The 21,429-nt window shown below is 39.7% G+C and overlaps 1 protein-coding gene and 1 long non-coding RNA gene across 2 annotated transcripts; both read left to right on the top strand.

Annotated features, from left to right (window-relative positions):
* The first annotated feature begins 2,099 nt into the window (after positions 1–2,099).
* Positions 2,100–2,950, top strand: LOC149215878 (uncharacterized). Its single transcript, XR_016250505.1, has 3 exons — positions 2,100–2,241; positions 2,391–2,468; positions 2,601–2,950. It is a non-coding gene; the product is annotated as an uncharacterized LOC149215878 (long non-coding RNA).
* A 5,849-nt stretch (positions 2,951–8,799) lies between these two features.
* LOC149215877 (uncharacterized) lies at positions 8,800–10,717 on the top strand. Its single transcript, XM_089391108.1, has 3 exons — positions 8,800–9,990; positions 10,140–10,217; positions 10,350–10,717. The coding sequence occupies exons 1-2, from the start codon at positions 9,558–9,560 to the stop codon at positions 10,196–10,198; spliced, it is 492 nt and encodes a 163-aa protein (XP_089247234.1). The 5' UTR covers positions 8,800–9,557; the 3' UTR covers positions 10,199–10,217; positions 10,350–10,717.
* Positions 10,718–21,429: the final 10,712 nt, after the last annotated feature.

Below are 21,429 nucleotides of genomic sequence, written 5' to 3'. Positions count from 1 at the left end.
GTGCTTTGCCCCAGGATTAGTGCTGCTCCTCACAGTTTTTCTATCTTGTCGGAATTTTCTGTTATATGTCTTTCATGCTCTCTCTGGTATATGTCTATCGTGCTTAATCTGACATCTATTAAGTGTCAAAGAGGTATTAAATTTCTGGTAAGTACAAATCTTTTTTCACGTTTCACTTTAAATAAAGTTTACATCTCAAAAGATTTGATCTTTTTCCACGTTTCACTTAAAATAAAGTTTGCACCTTAAAAGATTTGATATAAGTTTGCACCTCAAAAGATTTGATATTTTTTTTTTAATGTTTTTTCACGTTTCACTTTAAATAAAGTTTGCACCTCAAAAGATTTGATATATATATATATATGTGTGTGTGTGTGTTTGTGTGTGTGCGCGCGTGTGTGTATGTGTGTACACTATGTGTCATCTTTGTAAACATAAAAAGAATTCTAGGTTCATTGAGTTTGAACAATAAAGTAAAAATACTTTAACTATACTGCACTTTAATTTTCATTATTCAATTTCAACATCAAAGTTGATTAGAGATACTAATCACATATTCTTTTCATAGTCAAAACCCAGTTTGATCTCATTTTAACTTCCATGAGAGGATCTCAACATTAAAATATATAAGATTAACTTACAATGCTAATTAATAAATACCGGTTACCAAAATTCAAAAGATTTTATGCTTTCACACTTTAATTTTTATTATTCAATCTCAACATAAAAATTAATTCAAAATACTAAGCACCATATTTATTTGATAATGAAAATCTAGGTTGAACTTATTATTATTGTTGTTATCATGAATTTAAAATCATTTTTAGAAATAATTAAATTAATAGTAACCTTTATAATTAAGAAAAAACTTATAACATGATTGGATTTTTATCTCTTAATAGAACACCTTGCTATTATCTATTCTACCCCATAAGCATGTAGGTGGTCATTTTAATAAATAATTAATAAATAATTGAACATAAGTTGTGATTCATAAAATATTATTTAAATTAAAGTTACACTTGTCACATTGTTTTGTATAAAGAGATAATGTAGTGGTATTTTTTAACACAATATTTAACTAGATTTATTTTAATAATTTTTTTAATAATAATAAGATGACTAATAGTTTATTTATTTTGTAATAAACATAAATCTATTTTAAGCTTACATCCATTTAGTGCCAAATAGACAAGTTTTACTTTAAATAAAGTTTGCACTTCGAGAAATTTAATATCTATATATATATATGTGTGTCATTTTGGTAAACATAAAAATAAATAAATAAATCTGTTTTCATTGAATTTGAGCAATAAAATAAAAATACTTTAACTATAATATTTTATTTATGTCTGGCATCTTTCACTATACCTTTAACTTCCATTAAACAATCTCAACATTAAAATATATAAAATTAACTTAGAATGCTAATTAATAAATACCGCTTACCATTTAATCTCAACATCTAAATTAATTCAAAATAATAAATACCATATTTATTTGATAATAAAAATCTAACATGGACTTATTATTATTGTTAATTTAAAATCATTTTTAGTAATAATTAAATTAATAGTAACTTAACATAAGTAAATTTTTATCCTTAATAAAACATCTTATTATTATCTATTCTACCCCATAAATATATTAGTGACTATTTTAATTAATTAAATGTTGCATTTTTTTTAATATAATAATTTTATGTTATACTACGTATGTCACGATCTACCAACGTATATAAAAAAAAAATTAAATCACTTCCTGGTCCCAACTACTTTATCATTCATACATATGGTTTAATCCTATATATGTATAAAGATGTGCATTGTGTTAAATGTTCACGGGTGTTGTTGACTGTAAGTGCTCTCCCTCTTATATGGTTTATGGTCCATATGGCAACCTTAACACATTTGGTTATATTAGTGTCAACTCCCGTCATCGGTGCCAGCCCATGCACGGAGCCTCTCTTACCTTACCTACCCGCTCCAAGTGGCAGACCTACCGTGCTGAGGCCACGTGAAACTTGGGATAATGTGCTAGGGTTTACGCGCCAGTTGATGGACGGTGAGGATGGTAAAAGGAGATCCAAGGGTCCGGATTCAACTAAGGGTTTACTGATGGTTTATAAGCCGCTGAGCTATTTTTCCGCTGCCATTTGCACATTTCTCCGCATGGTGGAGTCTGTTCAGCTCGGCGGTGGCCCTTTTGCTGCAGCTACCGGCTCTGCGACACTTCCTTCAGGTAATGTTAAACCCTATACCAAGACCGCCGACTGTATTACTCTTCTGTGATTGTTTTGAGGTTATAAATAGAGTCTTCATGGTGTTCTGCGGTCATATTATTTCATGTGTATAGTGTATTGAACTAATCCCCTGCTTTCACTGTGCTAGGGACTGGTTCCACTGCGTCGAGGGTTTGCTACGATACCGTAGCCATTCAACAATGGTAGACTACCGTGGCTTCTCCAGGTATTTACCCATCGCTGTTTAAGCATGAACTGATTTTCGGGTTGAAGGGTGAAAGATATTTTGTGAGTGCTGTATGGAATCGGTTCTAAGAGATGAAGGAATCCCTTACCAAGGTTTTCCTTAATGCTTCAGGGTTATATTTCCGGCAAACCCTGGTTCGAATGTGGTCGTCCCTTCCATGCTGGTACCAGCGTTCTCAAGGTCTTTATTCCTATTTTATTAGATGTTTGGTGTCACGCCAAGTCCTGATTGTATTTACATGCTAAGGGTCACTATCTCATGGCAGGAACCCTTCGATTTACGGTCCATAGGCTGACATTCTGACTATCTCCTCATAATACTGGATTTTAAACTGATGTCTGTAATTTTATGCGAACATGGTCGCTCTGGATTTTTGTTTAATACACAGCCAATATTCATAAGGTTTCGGTTAATATAGAGTCATCTGTTCGTCCATGGAATACTATATGCTCATTAATTCACTTACAGTTCTTGGAATCTTTCCTGTGTATTTTGCTATGCGTATTGCATCGTACCACAGTCATATTTGAGCTCGAAGAAATTCACTGTTTACCAATGTTTGTTTAGGGTTTATTGAACAGTCCTGTAATATTCAAGAGTCTTGTCCCTAGGACAATGGCCGTATGGTTGTGTCTCTAATGCGGGAATTCTTTTATCCGAAAGCATCATGCTACCTTATGGATATTGGTATCGACCCATACTCTGAGCACATGCATATAGGTTATGGCATACAGTTAATAATTCCTTCTGCAATGGCATGTATTTACTGTTCAAACTTATGTAAATATTCATGGTTTCGAGCTTAACGTATTTCTTCATCAGAAAGGAAACCCCTGTTTCCAAGTTTATGCTATATTCTTTCTGTGAATATAACCTCTGTTTCCGATTATGCTTATAATATTTATATTAACGCAACCTCCGTTTCAGGTTTATGTTTACAGACCTTGTTTTGATACAACCTCTGTTCCAGGTTTATGCTGATAGACTTTGTGTTAATATAACTTCTGTTTCGAATAAATGTAAAGTGTATTCTGGGTATTGAGAGGATTAACTCCTCGGTTACCGCTTCGTTATACATTATGACAACAGGGTTATTTTAGTTTCTTATTATGGATATTTTAGAATCGCCCAGATTCATTTGTTTTCCCGGATAGTCCCCGGCTATCGTGGTGCAGAGAGTTCTTCCGCTGTTACACAACTTGATATGCACTTATTTTATGCATTTCCATTCACACAGTACTATTTCTAGAACTGCTTTAGTTTCCTATGTTTATAACATATTCACAGTTGCTATGCAGATGCGTGCATTCATTTCTATCCTGTTAATAAACATCGATTTACATATGCCTACCTCGCAATGTCTATATTTATATCAGATAATGTCTATATCAGATAGACTGTAAGCACCATTCCAGTACTTATAACATGTATCAGTTTTCCTATATTTACCTGTAATGTTTACAGTGGACAGTCTCTGTTTCCTTGCTTAATAACTAGCACTAGCATATTCTTAGCACTGATTATTGACAGTAACCTTACTTTTACTTTTATAAGCAACAGAGAATTGGTTTTCATTTCCTTCTAATTTTCTAATACATAGTTTAAGGAAAAGACTAAATCTGGTGATTAATTCGTACCTGGTTCGCCAACTACAGAAGTTAATGCTCCAGATGTTCACCTGTAGTCATATGATTGCTCTTATCCACCCAGCCATGAGATCCATTAATTCACTAGATTCTCCCCTCGAGCTGTCCTGCAGGCCTGCAGCCCTCAGCAAGACTCCAGCACCTCAGTGCCTAGGTTATCTGGTCCTCACCAGACGTAACCCTTTTCCTTTGTTTTCCTTTCACTCGGAATTTTTTTTCCTCTCCCTCTCTGTCCTAACAGAACCGGGATACTTTCCCTCCCATGACTTTTCCTGGCTGAGGGTTAGTTTTCCTTTTCAGTTTTCACAACTGTTTCTTTATCCAACTCCTCCCTTAGGAGACTGCCAGCATTTATCAAAATATCTTCCATTTATAAATAACCAAAAATAATATCTTTTAACAATATTAGTTAGTAGTTCACACTAATTTCTACCATGGTAACTTTTATCATTACAAGATTTTACGGGGTCATTACATCTTCCCCCCCTGGGATTGGACATCGTCCCGATGTCTATTCCCATTAAATAAGTCCGGGTACACTCTCCTTATAAGCTCCTCGTCTTCCCAAGTGGCCTCCTCTGGCCCGTAGTGCTGCCACAGCACTTTAATTTGGGTAATAACCCGTTTCCGCAGCCGCACTTCTCTCCGGTCGAGAATGCTCTGTGGTTCGACCAGAACCTCGCCTTCCGGTTCGACCTGCAGACAATCAATATCCTTAATCAGTCCTCCATTAAGTATATTGACACATATAATCAACGAGGTTAATTCTTACCCGAACATCTTGCCATTGGATCACATGTTTGGGATCATATACATATTTCTTTAGGACAGAGACGTGAAACACGTTGTGAATTCTAATATGGCTTGGCAAGGCAAGCTGGTAGGCCACTGGCCCCACTCTAGCCAAGATCTGAAAAGGTCCAAAGTATCGAGGGGCCAGCTTGGCGCACCCACTCCATTGCAGTGTGCTCCTTCTGGGTTGAATCCTCACAAACACATGGTCACCAACCTTATACTCTGTGAATCTTCTTTTCCTGTCCGCGAAGCTTTTCTGTCTGTCTTGTGCAGCCTTTAAGTTTGCACGCACTCTTTTCACCATATCTTCCATGTCTTTAAGCATTTCCGGCCCCAAACTCAGCTTGTCCTCAGGTCCACCCCAACTTGAGGGTGTGCGGCACTTTCGCCCATACAGGACCTCAAAGGGACTTAGCTGGGTTGAGGTGTGATACCCATTGTTGTAAGCAAATTCGACCAGATGCAAATACTCTTCCCATTGACTTGGTTTTAGCATCACATTCGCCCTCAACATGTCTTCCAATACCTGATTAACTCGCTCAGTTTGACCATCGGTCTGCGGGTGATAGGCCGTGCTAAAGTTCAACTGAGTACCCAACTCAGCAAACAATGTTCTCCAGAAGGTGGAAGTGAATTTCACATCACGGTCTGATATAATTACCTTTGGCAACCCATGCAACCGGAACACATTTTGCATAAAGAGATGAGCAATTTGTACTGCCCTGAAAGTGGACTGCACAGGTATAAAGTGCGCTGCTTTACTCAATTTATCAACCACTACCATGATAGAATCGTTGCCCTTCTTTGTTCGTGGCAACCCGGTTACGAAATCCATGGAAATGGTTTCCCATTTCCATTCCGGAATAGGCAAAGGCTGTAACAGTCCTGCTGGATGTTGATGTTCAGCCTTAATTTGCTGGCATTCCAAACACCGCGCCAAGTACTCAACTACCTGTTTCTTCATTCCTGGCCAGTAATACTCTTTCTTGAGCGCCGTGACCATCTTTTGGTACCCTGGGTGGCCAGTGTAGTGGCTGATGTGGAACTCATCTAGAATCAACCTCTTAAGGTCATTTGAATCAGGTACATACAATTTCTTATTAAAACACAGCATTCCCGCACTATCTAGTGTATAGCCTTGCTGTAATCTTTCATTAACAGATTGTTGTACTTGCTGTTTTAAGTGCTGGTATTCAGAATCATGACTTGCTGCTGCTTTTATCTGTTCAACCAGCGAACTCCGCCACTTGCTGATTGAAAGTTCATATAAACAATGAACCTTTCGACTTAATGCATCTGCCACCCGGTTTTCTTTGCCCTTTAAATGCTTTATTTCAAAGTCAAACCCACTTAGAAAATCTGCCCAACGGCCCTGTCTCGCATTCAAGGTAGGTTGGCTGAAGTAATGCGTCAAACTGTGATGATCTGTTAACAACAGAAACTTCCTCCCAAGGAGGTAATGTCGCCACATTTTCAGCGCATGAATAACAGCAGTTAATTCTAAATCGTAAGCATAGTATCTCTGCTCATGCTCTTTCAGTTTCCTTGATTCATACGCTATTACTTTTCCTTCCTGCATCAATACTCCTCCCACACCTTCCTTGCTTGCATCGGTGCACACCACGTAATCCTTATTAGGATCAGCTATCCTCAGGATGGGTGCAGTGGTGAGTAAGTGTTTCAAGCGGTCAAAGCTCTGCTGACATTCTGGTGTCCACCTAAATGCCTTCCCTTTTTTCTGCAATGAAGTAATAGGATAGGCTATCCTAGAAAAGCCTTCCACAAACCTCCGGTAATAGCCGGCTAACCCCATAAAGGATCTGATATCAGCAACGTCTTTGGGTATGGGCCACTCCATAATAGATTTTATCTTCTCAGGGTCGACTGCAATTCCTTCTTTAGTAATCACGTGGCCCAAATATTGAATTTCCTCCTTGAAGAAATCGCATTTGCTGAACTTAGCGTATAGCTGATGTTCTCGAAGAGTTTGTAACACCAACCTCAGGTGCTCCTCGTGTTCCTGCTGGGAACGAGAATATATCAAAATGTCGTCGATGAATATCAGTACAAACTTGTCCAGAAACCTGTGAAACACGTTGTTCATCATACACATAAAGGTAGCAGGTGCATTGGTCAAACCGAAAGGTAGCACTACAAATTCGTAGTGTCCATAGCGTGTCCTGAAGGCAGTTTTGGCAATGTCTTCTTCTTTAATTCGGATTTGATGATAACCAGATCGCAGATCGATCTTAGAAAACACTGTTGCTCCCTTCACTTGATCGAAGAGTTCGTCAATCCGAGGCAAGGGGTACTTGTTCTTAACCGTGAGCTTGTTCAGCTGACGATAGTCTATACACATACGGAGGGTCCCATCTTTCTTTTTGACAAATAGCACCGGAGCTCCCCACGGTGACACGCTGGGGCGAATATAATTCTTTTCCAGCAGCTCTTGTAGTTGCATTTTCAATTCTGTCAATTCAGGTACACTCATCCGGTACGGTGCTCGTGACACCGGTGCTGCTCCTGGTATCAACTCTATTGTGAAATCTATATCCCGTTTCGGGGGTAATCCTGGTACTTCTTCAGGAAATACATCCATAAATTCTTGCACTACCGGAATATTGTCCACTGCAGCTGTTTTGTTTTTCTGGTCTGCATACCCAACTTGAATAGCATAAATCTGGCACTTTTTCCTGAGGCATTTAGCCAGCTGGGAGGCAGTGATAGGCCGGATTTGTACAGGGTGTTTAATCCCTTGTAATTCTTGCTGCTGTCCTACGTCATCCTTGTAATAAATGGTTTTGGTTTTGCAGTTCACCAACGACCAATGCTTTTCCAACCAATCCATACCAATCAGAATGTCATAGGACCCCAAAGGAAGCACATTCAAGTTTGCTGTCATTGACTGTCCAGCTATGCTAAAAGGACAGTTATTTATTTTGGCCAAAACTCTTCTTTTAGCTCCTGTGGCTAGCTGTACCAGCCATGGGTTTTTGAATTTTTCGGAAGATAGTTTACAATGTTCAACTACTTTTGGACTAATATAACTTAAGGTAGCCCCTGGGTCAATAAGAACAGTTATGGAGAGATTGGAAATTTTACCTTCAAATTCTACCATGCTTGGCTGGTATTCCGCTTGACGGTCCTCCAGTGCCGCGTTAATTCTTGGCATGCTGCGCGCCACTTCTCCAACGGTCGATGCTTCTTGGATCTGAGATATCTGATCCCCTCCCTTACGCTGAGGGCAATTCTTTACATAGTGGGGGCCTCCACAACCCCAGCATTGGACTGGAGGTCTGGCCCCTCCTTCAAGGTCTGATCTGGCAGGTGGTTCACCAATTCTGCTCTCACTGGGTTTAGTCCGAAAGGTACTCTTGGCTATATTTCTGCCCATCTGTCCTTTACCAGCAATCTTGCTGCTATTACCACGACTTCCCTTGCTGTTACCAGCAATTCTGTTGCTTTTTCTATCATTCCACCTTTTATTTGAAGTGTCTCCTTTCTGCTTGTTTTGCTGATAACAAATTCTTGCCTTACGAATCGCCTCGTCCATTGTCCTGGGATTATCGAACTCAATACGTTCTCTTATATAGGCTGGTAAACTGCTTACAAACCTCTGCACCTTGGCCTTCTCCTCCTTGATATATGGTACATAGCGAAGCAAGGAGGTAAAGCGGTTGATGAACTCGTCCATGGATTGTTGTCCCAGTCGCAAATCATGGAACTCCCGTGCCTTCTCATCGTAGAAACGTTCAGTTAGATATCTCATCTTGAAGTACTTCTGGAACTTTTCCCAAGTTATGTTCTGCTCGCTTACTCCTTTTACAATTTTGATTTCCTCCCACCACAGGGTTGCCTTGCCTTGTAGCTGGAAGATGGCCAGCCGCGCCTTCAAATTTGGGTCATATTCATATAACTGGAAGTACTTGTTAATGTTAATTAACCAAGCCTCTGCAGCTTCCTCCTGCTCTCCGTCAAAATGTGGAGGCTTAATTTTCCGGAATTCTCCTTGTAACTCCATTCTCTGTCTCTTTGGCGTCTGCTGTTCCACTACATTGTCGGAATGATCTTCCTTTTCCTCTGAGAATTCAGGTGCGTAATTCCGCTCTTCAGTTGCCCTTTGCTGTTCTGCACTAGGATTGGCTAAGGGTGGGTTTTGTCTTTCTGATAGGCTCTTTAATATTCTCTCTTGTTCCACTGTCAGTCGCGCGTTGTCTTCTCGCAGACGCGCCATTTCATCTTTCAATTCTTGAACAGTTTGCAGTATTGCTAAATTGGTACTGCGCGTCTCTGCACCTAGCTGTATCCACAGTTCTGGATTTTCCCGAGGAACGCCATCTGCTCCCTGCATTCCCTCCATCTTCACTAGTGACTGTTATTGTCTTGCTGTCTCTGTTTTAGTTCCTAATTAATAGACAGAAACCAATTAGCTGAATTTAATTCTTTCTCATACATATATTATAAAATAAATCTCATGCAGCTGGAAGTACTGCTCCAGAGGCCACAGATTTGAAACCTCGGCTCTGATACCACATTGTCACGATCTACCAACGTATATAAAAAAAAAATTAAATCACTTCCTGGTCCCAACTACTTTATCATTCATACATATGGTTTAATCCTATATATGTATAAAGACGTGCATTGTGTTAAATGTTCACGGGTGTTGTTGACTGTAAGTGCTCTCCCTCTTATACGGTTTATGGTCCATATGGCAACCTTAACACATTTGGTTATATTAGTGTCAACTCCCGTCATCGGTGCCAGCCCATGCACGGAGCCTCTCTTACCTTACCTACCCGCTCCAGGTGGCAGACCTACCGTGCTGAGGCCACGTGAAACTTGGGATAATGTGCTAGGGTTTACGCGCCAGTTGATGGACGGTGAGGATGGTAAGAGGAGATCCAAGGGTCCGGATTCAACTAAGGGTTTACTGATGGTTTATAAGCCGCTGAGCTATTTTTCCGCTGCCATTTGCACATTTCTCCGCATGGTGGAGTCTGTTCAGCTCGGCGGTGGCCCTTTTGCTGCAGCTACCGGCTCTGCGACACTTCCTTCAGGTAATGTTAAACCCTATACCAAGACCGCCGACTGTATTACTCTTCTGTGATTGTTTTGAGGTTATAAATAGAGTCTTCATGGTGTTCTGCGGTCATATTATTTCATGTGTATAGTGTATTGAACTAATCCCCTGCTTTCACTGTGCCAGGGACTGGTTCCACTGCGTCGAGGGTTTGCTACGATACCATAGCCATTCAACAATGGTAGACTATCGTGGCTTCTCCAGGTATTTACCCATCGCTGTTTAAGCATGAACTGATTTTCGGGTTGAAGGGTGAAAGATATTTTGTGAGTGCTGTATGGAATCGGTTCTAAGAGATGAAGGAATCCCTTACCAAGGTTTTCCTTAATGCTTCAGGGTTATATTTCCAGCAAACCCTGGTTCGAATGTGGTCGGCCCTTCCATGCCGGTACCAGCGTTCTCAAGGTCTTTATTCCTATGTTACTAGATGTTTGGTGTCACGCCAAGTCCTGATTGTATTTACATGCTAAGGGTCACTATCTCATGGCAGGAACCCTTCGATTTACGGTCCATAGGCTGACATTCTGACTATCTCCTCATAATACTGGATTTTAAACTGATGTCTGTAATTTTATGCGAACATGGTCGCTCTGGATTTTTGTTTAATACACAGCCGATATTCATAAGGTTTCGGTTAATATAGAGTCATCTGTTCGTCCATGGAATACTATATGCTCATTAATTCACTTACAGTTCTTGGAATCTTTCCTGTGTATTTTGCTATGCGTATTGCATCGTACCACAGTCATATTTGAGCTCGAAGAAATTCACTGTTTACCAATGTTTGTTTAGGGTTTATTGAACAGTCCTGTAATATTCAAGAGTCTTGTCCCTAGGACAATGGCCGTATGGTTGTGTCTCTACTGCGGGAGTTCTTTTATCCGGAAGCATCATGCTACCTTATGGATATTGGTATCGACCCATACTCTGAGCACATGCATCTAGGTTATGGCATACAGTTAATAATTCCTTCTGCAATGGCATGTATTTACTGTTCAAACTTATGTAAATATTCATGGTTTCGAGCTTAACGTATTTCTTCATCAGAAAGGAAACCCCTGTTTCCAAGTTTATGCTATATTCTTTCTGTGAATATAACCTCTGTTTCCGATTATGCTTATAATATTTATATTAACGCAACCTCCGTTTCAGGTTTATGCTGATAGACTTTGTGTTAATATAACTTCTGTTTCGAATAAATGTAAAGTGTATTCTGGGTATTGAGAGGATTAACTCCTCGGTTACCGCTTCATTATACATTATGACAACAGGGTTATTTTAGTTTCTTATTATGGATTTTTAGAATCACCCAGATTCATTTGTTTTCCCGGATAGTCCCCGGCTATTGTGGTGCAGAGAGTTCTTCCGCTGTTACACAACTTGATATGCACTTATTTTATGCATTTCCATTCACACAGTACTATTTCTAGAACTGCTTTAGTTTCCTATGTTTATAACATATTCACAGTTGCTATGCAGATGCGTGCATTCATTTCTATCCTGTTAATAAACATCGATTTACATATGCCTACCTCGCAATGTCTATATTTATATCAGATAATGTCTATATTTATATCAGATAATGTCTATATCAGATAGACTGTAAGCACCATTCCAGTACTTATAACATGTATCAGTTTTCCTATATTTACCTGTAATGTTTACAGTGGACAGTCTCTGTTTCCTTGCTTAATAACTAGCACTAGCATATTCTTAGCACTGATTATTGACAGTAACCTTACTTTTACTTTTATAAGCAACAGAGAACTGGTTTTCATTTCCTTCTAATTTTCTAATACATAGATTAAGGAAAAGACTAAATCTGGTGATTAATTCGTACCTGGTTCGCCAGCTACAGAAGTTAATGCTCCAGATGTTCACCTGTAGTCATATGATTGCTCTTATCCACCCAGCCATGAGATCCATTAATTCACTGGATTCTCCCCCCGAGCTGTCCTGCAGGCCTGCAGCCCTCAGCAAGACTCCAGCACCTCAGTGCCTAGGTTATCTGGTCCTCACCAGACGTAACCCTTTTCCTTTGTTTTCCTTTCACTCAGAATTTTTCCTCTCCCTCTCTGTCCCAACAGAACCGGGATACTTTCCCTCCCAGGACTTTTCCTGGCTGAGGGTTAGTTTTCCTTTTCAGTTTTCATAACTGTTTCTTTATCCAACTCCTCCCTTAGGAGACTGCCAGCATTTATCAAAATATCTTCCATTTATAAATAACCAAAAATAATATCTTTTAACAATATTAGTTAGTAGTTCACACTAATTTCTACCATGGTAACTTTTATCATTACAAGATTTTACGGGGTCATTACAACGTAGATTATTTATTATTAATTATTTTTATATAAAAAAACAAATATTAACAACAAAACTATATATTACACTTATTTAAATTTATATAAATTAAAAATCATATTTATTTTATTTTATTATTTAAATAATAATAAAAAAAATCTAAACATCAGAAAGGCAGTGAGATTTAAATTTATTTACAGAGATTTTAATCAATCTCAAAGTAATTATGATTTGATACGGTGATGTTTGTAAATGATCTTTGTATTTAATGAATATTTTAAAATGGTATTTAGTTATAAAAATTATATGTTTTAAAATTGGAATAGTGTACGAAACTTTAATAAGTATTTTATTTTATTTATTAAAGGTTTTTTATTAATCTATATATTTAAATTAAAATAATATTAAAAATTGACATATAATTATGGTTATAAATAAAAAGATTTGTATTATAATATGAATAATATTTTATTACTTATATGATTATTTTTAATAAAATCACATTCTAGGGTGGGAGAGCCGAGAGGTCTAAAGTTCGAAACATGGAAGCGGCCATGCTGAATTGCAAATCCCAACAGCAACAGTACCAGGCATTTTACACCGATCCCATTCGTTCCATATCCGTGGGGCCGTTCACGGCTCGAATCCCACCCGCCACCGTCTTTCTCCCAAGAACCCATTTCCCCAAACAGCGTTCTCGCTTGTCAACGTCCAGATCATCTTCATTTCTGGGAAGCCGACTACGAGAGCAGTCATCGAAGGCGGTCCGCCGCGAGAGCAGCCGAGATCTGTGTTGCGCGCGAGCCGAGACCGTGGTGGACTCGAAGTGTGCACAGGCCGATACTGAGGTGGACTCGAAGCCGACTGTTCTGGTGGCAGAGGAGCTCGGGGAGGCAGGACAGAAGGTGCATCGGACCTTGACCAACGTGGACTGCACGAACGAACTCACGCACGAGGAGCCGTGTACCAAGATCTCTCTCTGCGATGCGCTCATTGTGAGGAGCGGCACCAAGGACATGCGCCAGGTTTTTGACACCGTGAAGTCTGAAGATAAGATTTTCTCCACCGGATCTAGCGCTAAAACCAACAGAGGCTGGCTATCCGACAAAGAACCTCCAGTGATGGAAAAGCGCAGATGGTATTTAAGGTATGAAGGAAAAACCCTTTTCATAGAATATCAGAAGGTTGTTCTGTTTATATATGATGCAGATCTGATTACCTACATACCATGGGGCTCTGCCTGGGAGCCATTGCCAAGAGACTTGTATAAGCCAGATCTGGAAACCCCATGGGATGCACAAAAAAATAAAAAAAACAGGGGAGCAAGTTCTTCTTTCCAGAAAACATTCAAACTACCGAAGCTCAGCCACAAAGAGGCCGAAAATTTCTGCCAGGGTAAAGATTGGATCCAGATCTTCATCAAACAAACAGGGGGCAGCCACTGTTGCATGCGACTTAGCAAGAATTCAACCATACAAGAGCTAAAAAACAGAATACAAAACCAATCTGGAATACCCACAAGACACCAGAACCTGATATGTGCAGGTCGTAGCTTACAGGACCATCTTACTCTACAGGAATATGGGATCTGTCAGGATACAACCATATACCTTAACCTAAGACTGCGTGGAGGCTGCAACGGATCTGGCTCAAAGACTCCAGGCTCCTTTCGTGATGCAGTAAAGGGGAAAGGAAAAATGCAGGACAAACCAATGTTACCACCAGAGCAACCTGGGCCACATATAGTAGAACAAAAACTGGAACATACAATGCTCCAAGTTACTATACCAGAGGTAACTGCACTACACTCTGACTTCACAAAACATGCTGTAATATGTAGATTTAATGGTTTCTGGCCAAAATCTGATGCTTTACAACAATGGATAAATTCCCACTGGACACCAGAATGTAATATATACCTATGTTCAAAAGGTTTTTTCATTGTAAACTTCCACACAGAGGAAGAAAGGGACAGCATCATCAATGAGGGGCCTTGGTTTTGGGGTAGTGCAGGTCTCTTTGTTACCCCTTGGTTTGCCGAATTCGACCCAAACACTATGAAAATCTCAACAACGCCTGTTTGGGTGAGGCTTCACAACCTCCCATTACATCTCTGGCATCCCATAGTAATATATGCCATTGGGAATTCCTTGGGGAAATTCCTAAAAGTTGATGAAGACAGATATAGCAGAGGGATTTATACATTTGCCAGAATTTGCGTTGAAGTGGACTTGAGTCAGGGGCTGCCTGATAAAATATCATTAAACTTTAATAACACTGAGTGGATACAGCCCCTAGACTATGAAAACACAGCATTCAGATGCCGCAGCTGCCGACAAACAGGACACCTACAAAATTCTTGCCCACTGGCCAGAAAGAATACAAAAGGAAACAAGAAACAACCAAAAAAGCCAAATGGGTGGCAGAATACAGAACCGCCGAAAGAAGAGGACATTCAGCCAGAGCATAAAGTGAATCAAGAGGAACCTGATACAAATATGGATCAGAATGGCACACATGAAGAAAAAACACCAGACCCACAAATGGAGGACCATGTTCGGCAGCAGGAAATGCCACAGCCGGAAGTTAGTGGCAACAAAAGAACCCATGGATCAGAAGGAATACTCACAGGCCATCATTGTCCCCCCTTCCGACTCACAGGGTTGGCGTAGGGTGGAGAAGAAGAAGGGCAGAAAAGTATAGGCTCTGCAAGTAATTGTAAACTTTTTTATTTTTTATATTTTACGAGTGTACTTGTCCTATTCATGGACAGCTAAATGCATATGCTCTAAGCATCTACAAAATATAATTTATTTCAATATGAATATAAATTACGACTTTTTCTACGGGAAAAAGATAATTTTTAATAAAATATTAAAATTTATTTTTTATAATTTAGTAATAAATATATTAATAAAAAGAATTATATTTTTTTTGTATTAAATTATTTTAGATTTAAAATAATATTAAAATTAGTCTCGATCTATTTTAATTTTGGATTTATCAAGTGCTCAGAAAGGTTTGCACCTAGAGAGATTTGAGGTTTGCACCAAGAGAGATTTGATCCCTAGGATGGTTTTAGTAGTGTGTGGTCATACAAAATTATTTGAACATCTCATTATTTTGATAATTTTAAGTATGTTAAATATGTCTAAGATTAAGTTGGTCAATTTAATTTTAACTTTGGTTAGTTACCTCAATTTGTTGACATGAGAGAGACTGTTAGTAACTTGAATGATGAAAAATGATGAAATAAAAAATTTAAGTGCAAAGTGACAATGTAACAATGTTTAGAAAATGTGAATAATAAGAATATAGTCAATTACAAACAAATCCATTGCGATCAATCTGAAACTATTTTCTTCTACTATTCTTATTGTCTTTTTTTTGCTCAAGCAAGAATCAAACCTTCTATTCAAATGAAGAAACTAGAGGATACATAATATACAAGTTGTCAAAGAATTGACAAACACCCAATGTTTGGGAACTGAGCTTCATGCTCAAGAACGCGGTTAAGGGCCCACAAAACCATACAACCAACAAAGCCAAAGAGCAGACCCAAAAGTAATAAAGAGACCCACAAGCCGACCTAAAGGTGAAAAAACACGTACGAAAAATTTGAGTTGTTGAACTGCATCCGTAATATCCAATGGCTAAGAGGGATATCGGGCAGCCAAAATGCACTAGGAATACCCACTTGATGAGGGTGGTATTCACAAACTACCTGGAGCCACATGTTACATGGTCAGTGGCATCGGAGGCTTTTCCAAAAACCCACTTATGGTAAAGCGGACACCCGATAACCAGGGAAATTGTAGCGAAACTGTCCTGGTCCCACCAACCCCAATCCTGATAGACCTCAACCCTAGATTTGCTACTACTTGATCTGACGGCTGGAAAGGATATTGGGTTGAAGAGAAGAGCGAGGGATACTCGCTTGATGAAGGCAGTATTATCTTTCTTCCTGGAGCCACATGTAACTCCGTTTGTGGCATCAGAGACTTTTCTGTGAAACCACTTCTGGTACAATCGGATGCCCAATAACTTTGGTAACTGCTGCAAAACCCCCTTTTCTGTAGTGAAGCGTTAGATCCACTTTCGGGTTTAGCGCACTTCCTCCTCTGCCTTCCATTCCTCTGCCAGATCCAGAACTTGGGCTGCCTGATAATTAAACCCTTGACATCCGCCATCTTAGTTTTTTGTTGGTTATTTCCCCTTGGAGTGATGATAAAGCTCCCTATCTTTGCACGCCAGAGTGCTGCAATCCTCGCGCAGTTGTCCGCCTGAACAACTCCCATAAGCAGCACTTGTTTTCTTTTGTGCAAATGACCCCTTCATTAGCTAGCCTGTCCGCCACTCTATTGGCATCTCTGCGTACATGCACAAAACTCAGAGTTCTAAGTGTTCTGAGGTGAGATTGAACTCGATGAAATACTTGCGAAAGTCTCCAGTGATTCGAAACTTTGTCTGGTGTTGTGCCAGTGCTTATCCTTTTGACCGAATTAATCATTAATTCCGAGTCTGCCCCTAGGATTGTATTATGTAAATCGTAGTTCATCAGGATTTCTAAGCCTTGCTCAATGGCCATGAGTTCTGCCATATTGTTGGTGGCCCTCCCCAAATGATTGTGAAAAATGACTTTGATATTTCCCTTGGCATCCCTAATGACTCCTCTATACCCAGCATCCCCTGGGTTCCCTTTTGAGGCTCCATCTATGTTGAGTTTCAGGAAGCCATGAGGAGGGTGTTTCCAGAAAGCCTTGCCATCTATTCTGTGCCTAGCTATATTTTTGGTACCTAGAGGCCTGTAATACTGAAGTCCCAACTATTCCAAGATGTGAGTGTCCCTATGACTAGGGGGTTTCTCTGGAGGTTGCTTCAGAAAGACATTAACTGTTTCTTTGAGCTATTTTAGGATCTGAGCCATAATGTCTTAAGTTGAACCAGATTTATCTTTGAAGATCATGTTGTTGCATTCTTTCCACACATCCCAAATAAAAAAAACTGGAATCAGTGTCCAGGTTGCATTGACTATCTCATTATCCGAGAAGTCTTTCCTCCAATTATTTAGAGTTACAGTAATGTGATCTTCACTCCTGATAGTTTGGTTGAAGATAGAGTCTACCCAATTCCATATGGAGGAGGTGAATGTGCAAAGGTTAAGTAGGTGATCCATGGTCTCCTCCTGCAACCCACATAAATGGCATTTAGAAGGACTTGCAAAACCTCTTTTTCTAAGATTTTCCCTGGTCATAATCTTTTTATGCTGAACTAGCCACATGAATAGTTTGATCTTCATCCATTGTGGGTTGCTCCAAAGGTTTTTCCAAGTCTTGTCAAGATTTGGATGGTCAAATCCAATGACTATTCTTTTGGCTTCTTTGAGGTTGAAGTTTCCCTCATTGTTTCTACCCCACCTTAGTAGGTCATTCGAGGTTGAAGATAAAATTTTCCTCTTTTCCAAAATCTCTTCAAGAACTTTAGCTTGGTCTTTCAAAGGGGTCTTTGCACTATATTCTGGCACCTTCCAAATTCTCCACTTCCCTTCCTCTCTTGATTGATCCCAAAAGTCACTTACCCTTTTTAGTCCTTTGTTAAGGGTGTCACTTTTGATTATGTCTAGACCTTCTCTACAAAGATTTTGTTCCTGCTGCTAGTCGTCCTCCCAGAACTAAGCAATATTCTTATTTTTTATCTCCCAGAAACTATGATTCTGAACTAAGGCTCTATTCCCCCAAGCCTTGTTCCAAATATGATATTCCCTGATGTGCCCTGTCATCCGAATGTAGTTCTTTTCCTGCTAATCCATTGCGCACTTTTGTTTCCATAGCTTGGTCCATGGAGTTTTAGTTTCCTTTAGCCATCTCCACCAAATTTTTTCCCCAAGACTTTGCTTAGGGTGTCCGGGTCCTGGAGATCTAAACCACCATGGGTTTTGGGTTTACAGAGCTTGTCCCACGCTACCAGGGCCAATTTATTTTTCTCTTCCTCTTGACCCCAAAGAAAGTTTCTTTGAGTATTCCTAATCTGCTGTAAAACTCCTTTTGGGACAGGAAGGGATGAGAACATGAAAACTGGAATGGTTTGTAGAACAACCTTTGTAAGAGTTAGTCTTCCTGCTAAATTCAAAGATCTGCTAGTCCAGTTATTGACTTTGTCCTTCAGTTTATTTGTAACTGACTCCCAAACTTCCTTATTCAGGGGTTTGTCAGTGAGAGGCATTCCCAGATATTTAGAGGGAAGATTCTCTCTTTGAAATCCCAAAATTCTGGTGAGATGTCTTTGGATGGAAATATCCGTATTGAAAAAGAAAACTTTTGATTTTGTGAGGCTTACCTCCGTGCAAGCAACCTTTGCAAAATCCTACAGGATTTGTTTGAAGGCTTTGGCTTCCTTGACCGTGGGTGCACCCTGCAGCATAGTATCATCCACAAATTGTTAATGAGTCAATGTGTCCCCATTCTGAGTGAGTTTTAGCCCCTTGATTCTTCCTTCCTTCTTGGTTGTATTGATCATTTTGCCGAATCCTTCCATCATGAGAATGAAGAGGAATGGGGAGAGAGGATCGCCTTGCCTAAGGCCCCTTGAAGGCCTGAAGGTTCTTGAAGGAGAGCCATTGAGAAGGATAGAGCAACTTGTTGTGGTAACCAGGGCAAGGACCCACTTTATCCAGTTGTAGTCAAAGCCATAAGCTTTAAGAATTTCCTTTATGTAGGGACAACTTAGCTTATCATATGCTTTTGTTATGTCCAGCTGTATTATCATACATGCTTGCTTATTGGTCTTGAGGGAATGAACCACTTCGTGAGCTTGGATGATATTGTTGAGAATTTGTTTGCCTTCCACAAATCCAGTCTGCTCCTATGACACAAGCGATGGAAGTAGAGGTTTGAGTCTATTAGCAATAACTTTGTAAATGATTTTGTACACCACATTTCATAATGCTTTGGGTCTAAATATTTCTGGTGTCATGGATTTTTCCTATTTAGGGATTAATTCTATGATAGATTCATTAACCACTCTAAGAACAGTTCTTGATTTTCTCGAGTCCTCCACCACATCGAGAATGTCATATTTAACGATTTCCCAGCATGTTTTGAAGAAGTCAACATTGAAACCATCCGGGCCTGGAGCTTTCCCATTGTGCATCTATTTGATTACTTCATTGACCTCTTCCTCCATTACTGGCCTATTGAGATTGTAGTTATCTTCCCTGGTCACTAATTTTGGAATATTCTTTGTGAAGCTCTTAATGAATTGAGATCTATCTGCAATGGTTTCCTCTACCATGCTTTGAAAATTTTGTACCAAAACTGATTCCATTTCCTTGTGCGTATTTAACTCTTCCCCTTGCAAATCTAAGAGTTTTGTGATCCTATTATGGGCCCTGCGTTTCATGGTGGACTTGTGAAAGAATATGGTGTTTCTCTCCCCTTCTTTTATCCATTATACTTTAGATTTCTGTCTCCAGAAGATTTCCTCTTGCTGACATTGATTGTCCCATTCTTGCTGCAGAGAGTCCACCTGTTTTCCTTTCCTTTGTGAATCCTTCCGTGATGAGAATTTGATTAGTTTCTTGTAATTTTCTCTCCACTTCTATTTTGGCTTCAAAAATGTTACCAAACACCTTCCTGTTCCATTCCTTTAGCCTTTGTTTGATATGCTTGAGTCTCTGATGTAGGAGGAACATTTTTGTGCCCTGGGTGTGCATGTCTTCCACCCACCAATTTCTAATATTAGTGATGAAGTTGGGGTGAGTGAGCCATGCATTTTTGAACCTGAAAGGTCTGTTTCTTGGGGTTCCAATAAAAGAAGCCTCCAACTGGACTGGCCAGTGGTCCGAGCCTCCAAAAGGAAGGATCCAAGCAGTCATAGTGTGACCGGAGAGAAGGAGATCCTCCGAGATTATGAATCTGTCTAATTTCGATGCAACTTGGGCAGATCCCCCTCTCCTGTTATTCCATGTGAAGGTGCCATTTATTGTTTCCATACTCACCAGTCTCATGTTGTCTAAGAAGTTCTGGAAGGCAAGTGAGTCTCGTCCCAGCATTTTGCTTCCCCCTTTTTTCTCTAAGAGGGATCTGATCATGTTGAAGTCCCCTCCCATAATCCAAGGGATAATTGAGTGTCTCTCTCTTAGCTCCTCCAGAGAGGTAAGGAGCTTTAGTTTGTCTTCTAGCAATTGAGGACCATAAACATTTGTGATCAAGTAACACTCTTTGTCCCCCAAAGGTTGTATTACCATTGAAAGGTGATTTCTGGATGCTTATGCATCTATGATCTCAAATTTTTGGGGATTCCATAGGGTGAGAATTCCTCCCACTGTATTATTTTCTTTCACTTCAAGGTACTCATAATTGTTAATCCATTTGCTGTGAAGTTCTCTGATCTTTTCTACTGAGCATTTTGTTTCTTGTATAAACACCATGTCTGGATTTTCTTCTTTTATTCTGTTACTGAGATTTCTTTGCTTTATTTTGCTGCCTAGCCCCCTAATCTTCCAGGTTGTGAGCTTCATAATGACGTGTTTGTGAAAGTGCAACTGGTAATATCTTTCATCTTACCTGAATTAATCAGGAGTTTCCCACATTTTGATAGGAGATCATTCTGCCTCCTTCTTCCTCTTTTCTTGACTGAGTTTTTGATGGAGTATCCTGATATAATTTCCATTTGTTTGGCCCCTTTATTCTCCTGACTGACATAGTTCCTTTTGACTCTTGCAGCCTTTGTTTGAGACCTTTGGAGGAATAGTTGTCGCACTCTGTCAAACTCCTCTTGTGGCAAAGAGTCAATCCCTTTGCTGGTTCCTTGTTCTAGAAACTTTTCTAATTCAAGGTTCTCCCTATCAAGAATCTCCTGTAGGTCTTGATCCTCCATTCCTCCTTTGCTTGGGGTCATCTCCTGGTCCCTTCCAAGTCCTATAGTGCTTAGTGGGTCCTCCTTTAGTTCATTATCTGCCTGTATGATGTCCATGTTGTCCTCTTTTTCTCTCTCTGTTGGGATGTTCTCCAGGTCCTTACTCTTTCCATTTTCTTCCCCCTCTTCTTCTAAAATCTCAAAACTGTTGTGACTTGGTGGTTTTTTCTCACTAGGTTTCTTTTGGTGCTTTTTC

The sequence above is a fragment of the Pinus tabuliformis genome, chromosome 1_1 (assembly GCF_031772625.1).
Source record: "Pinus tabuliformis cultivar Carrire ecotype Pingquan chromosome 1_1, CPIR1, whole genome shotgun sequence".
NCBI classification, from domain to species: Eukaryota; Viridiplantae; Streptophyta; class Pinopsida; order Pinales; family Pinaceae; genus Pinus; species Pinus tabuliformis.
The sequence above is the reverse complement of the archived record's forward strand: the minus strand, read 5'-3'. Positions and strand labels throughout refer to the sequence as shown.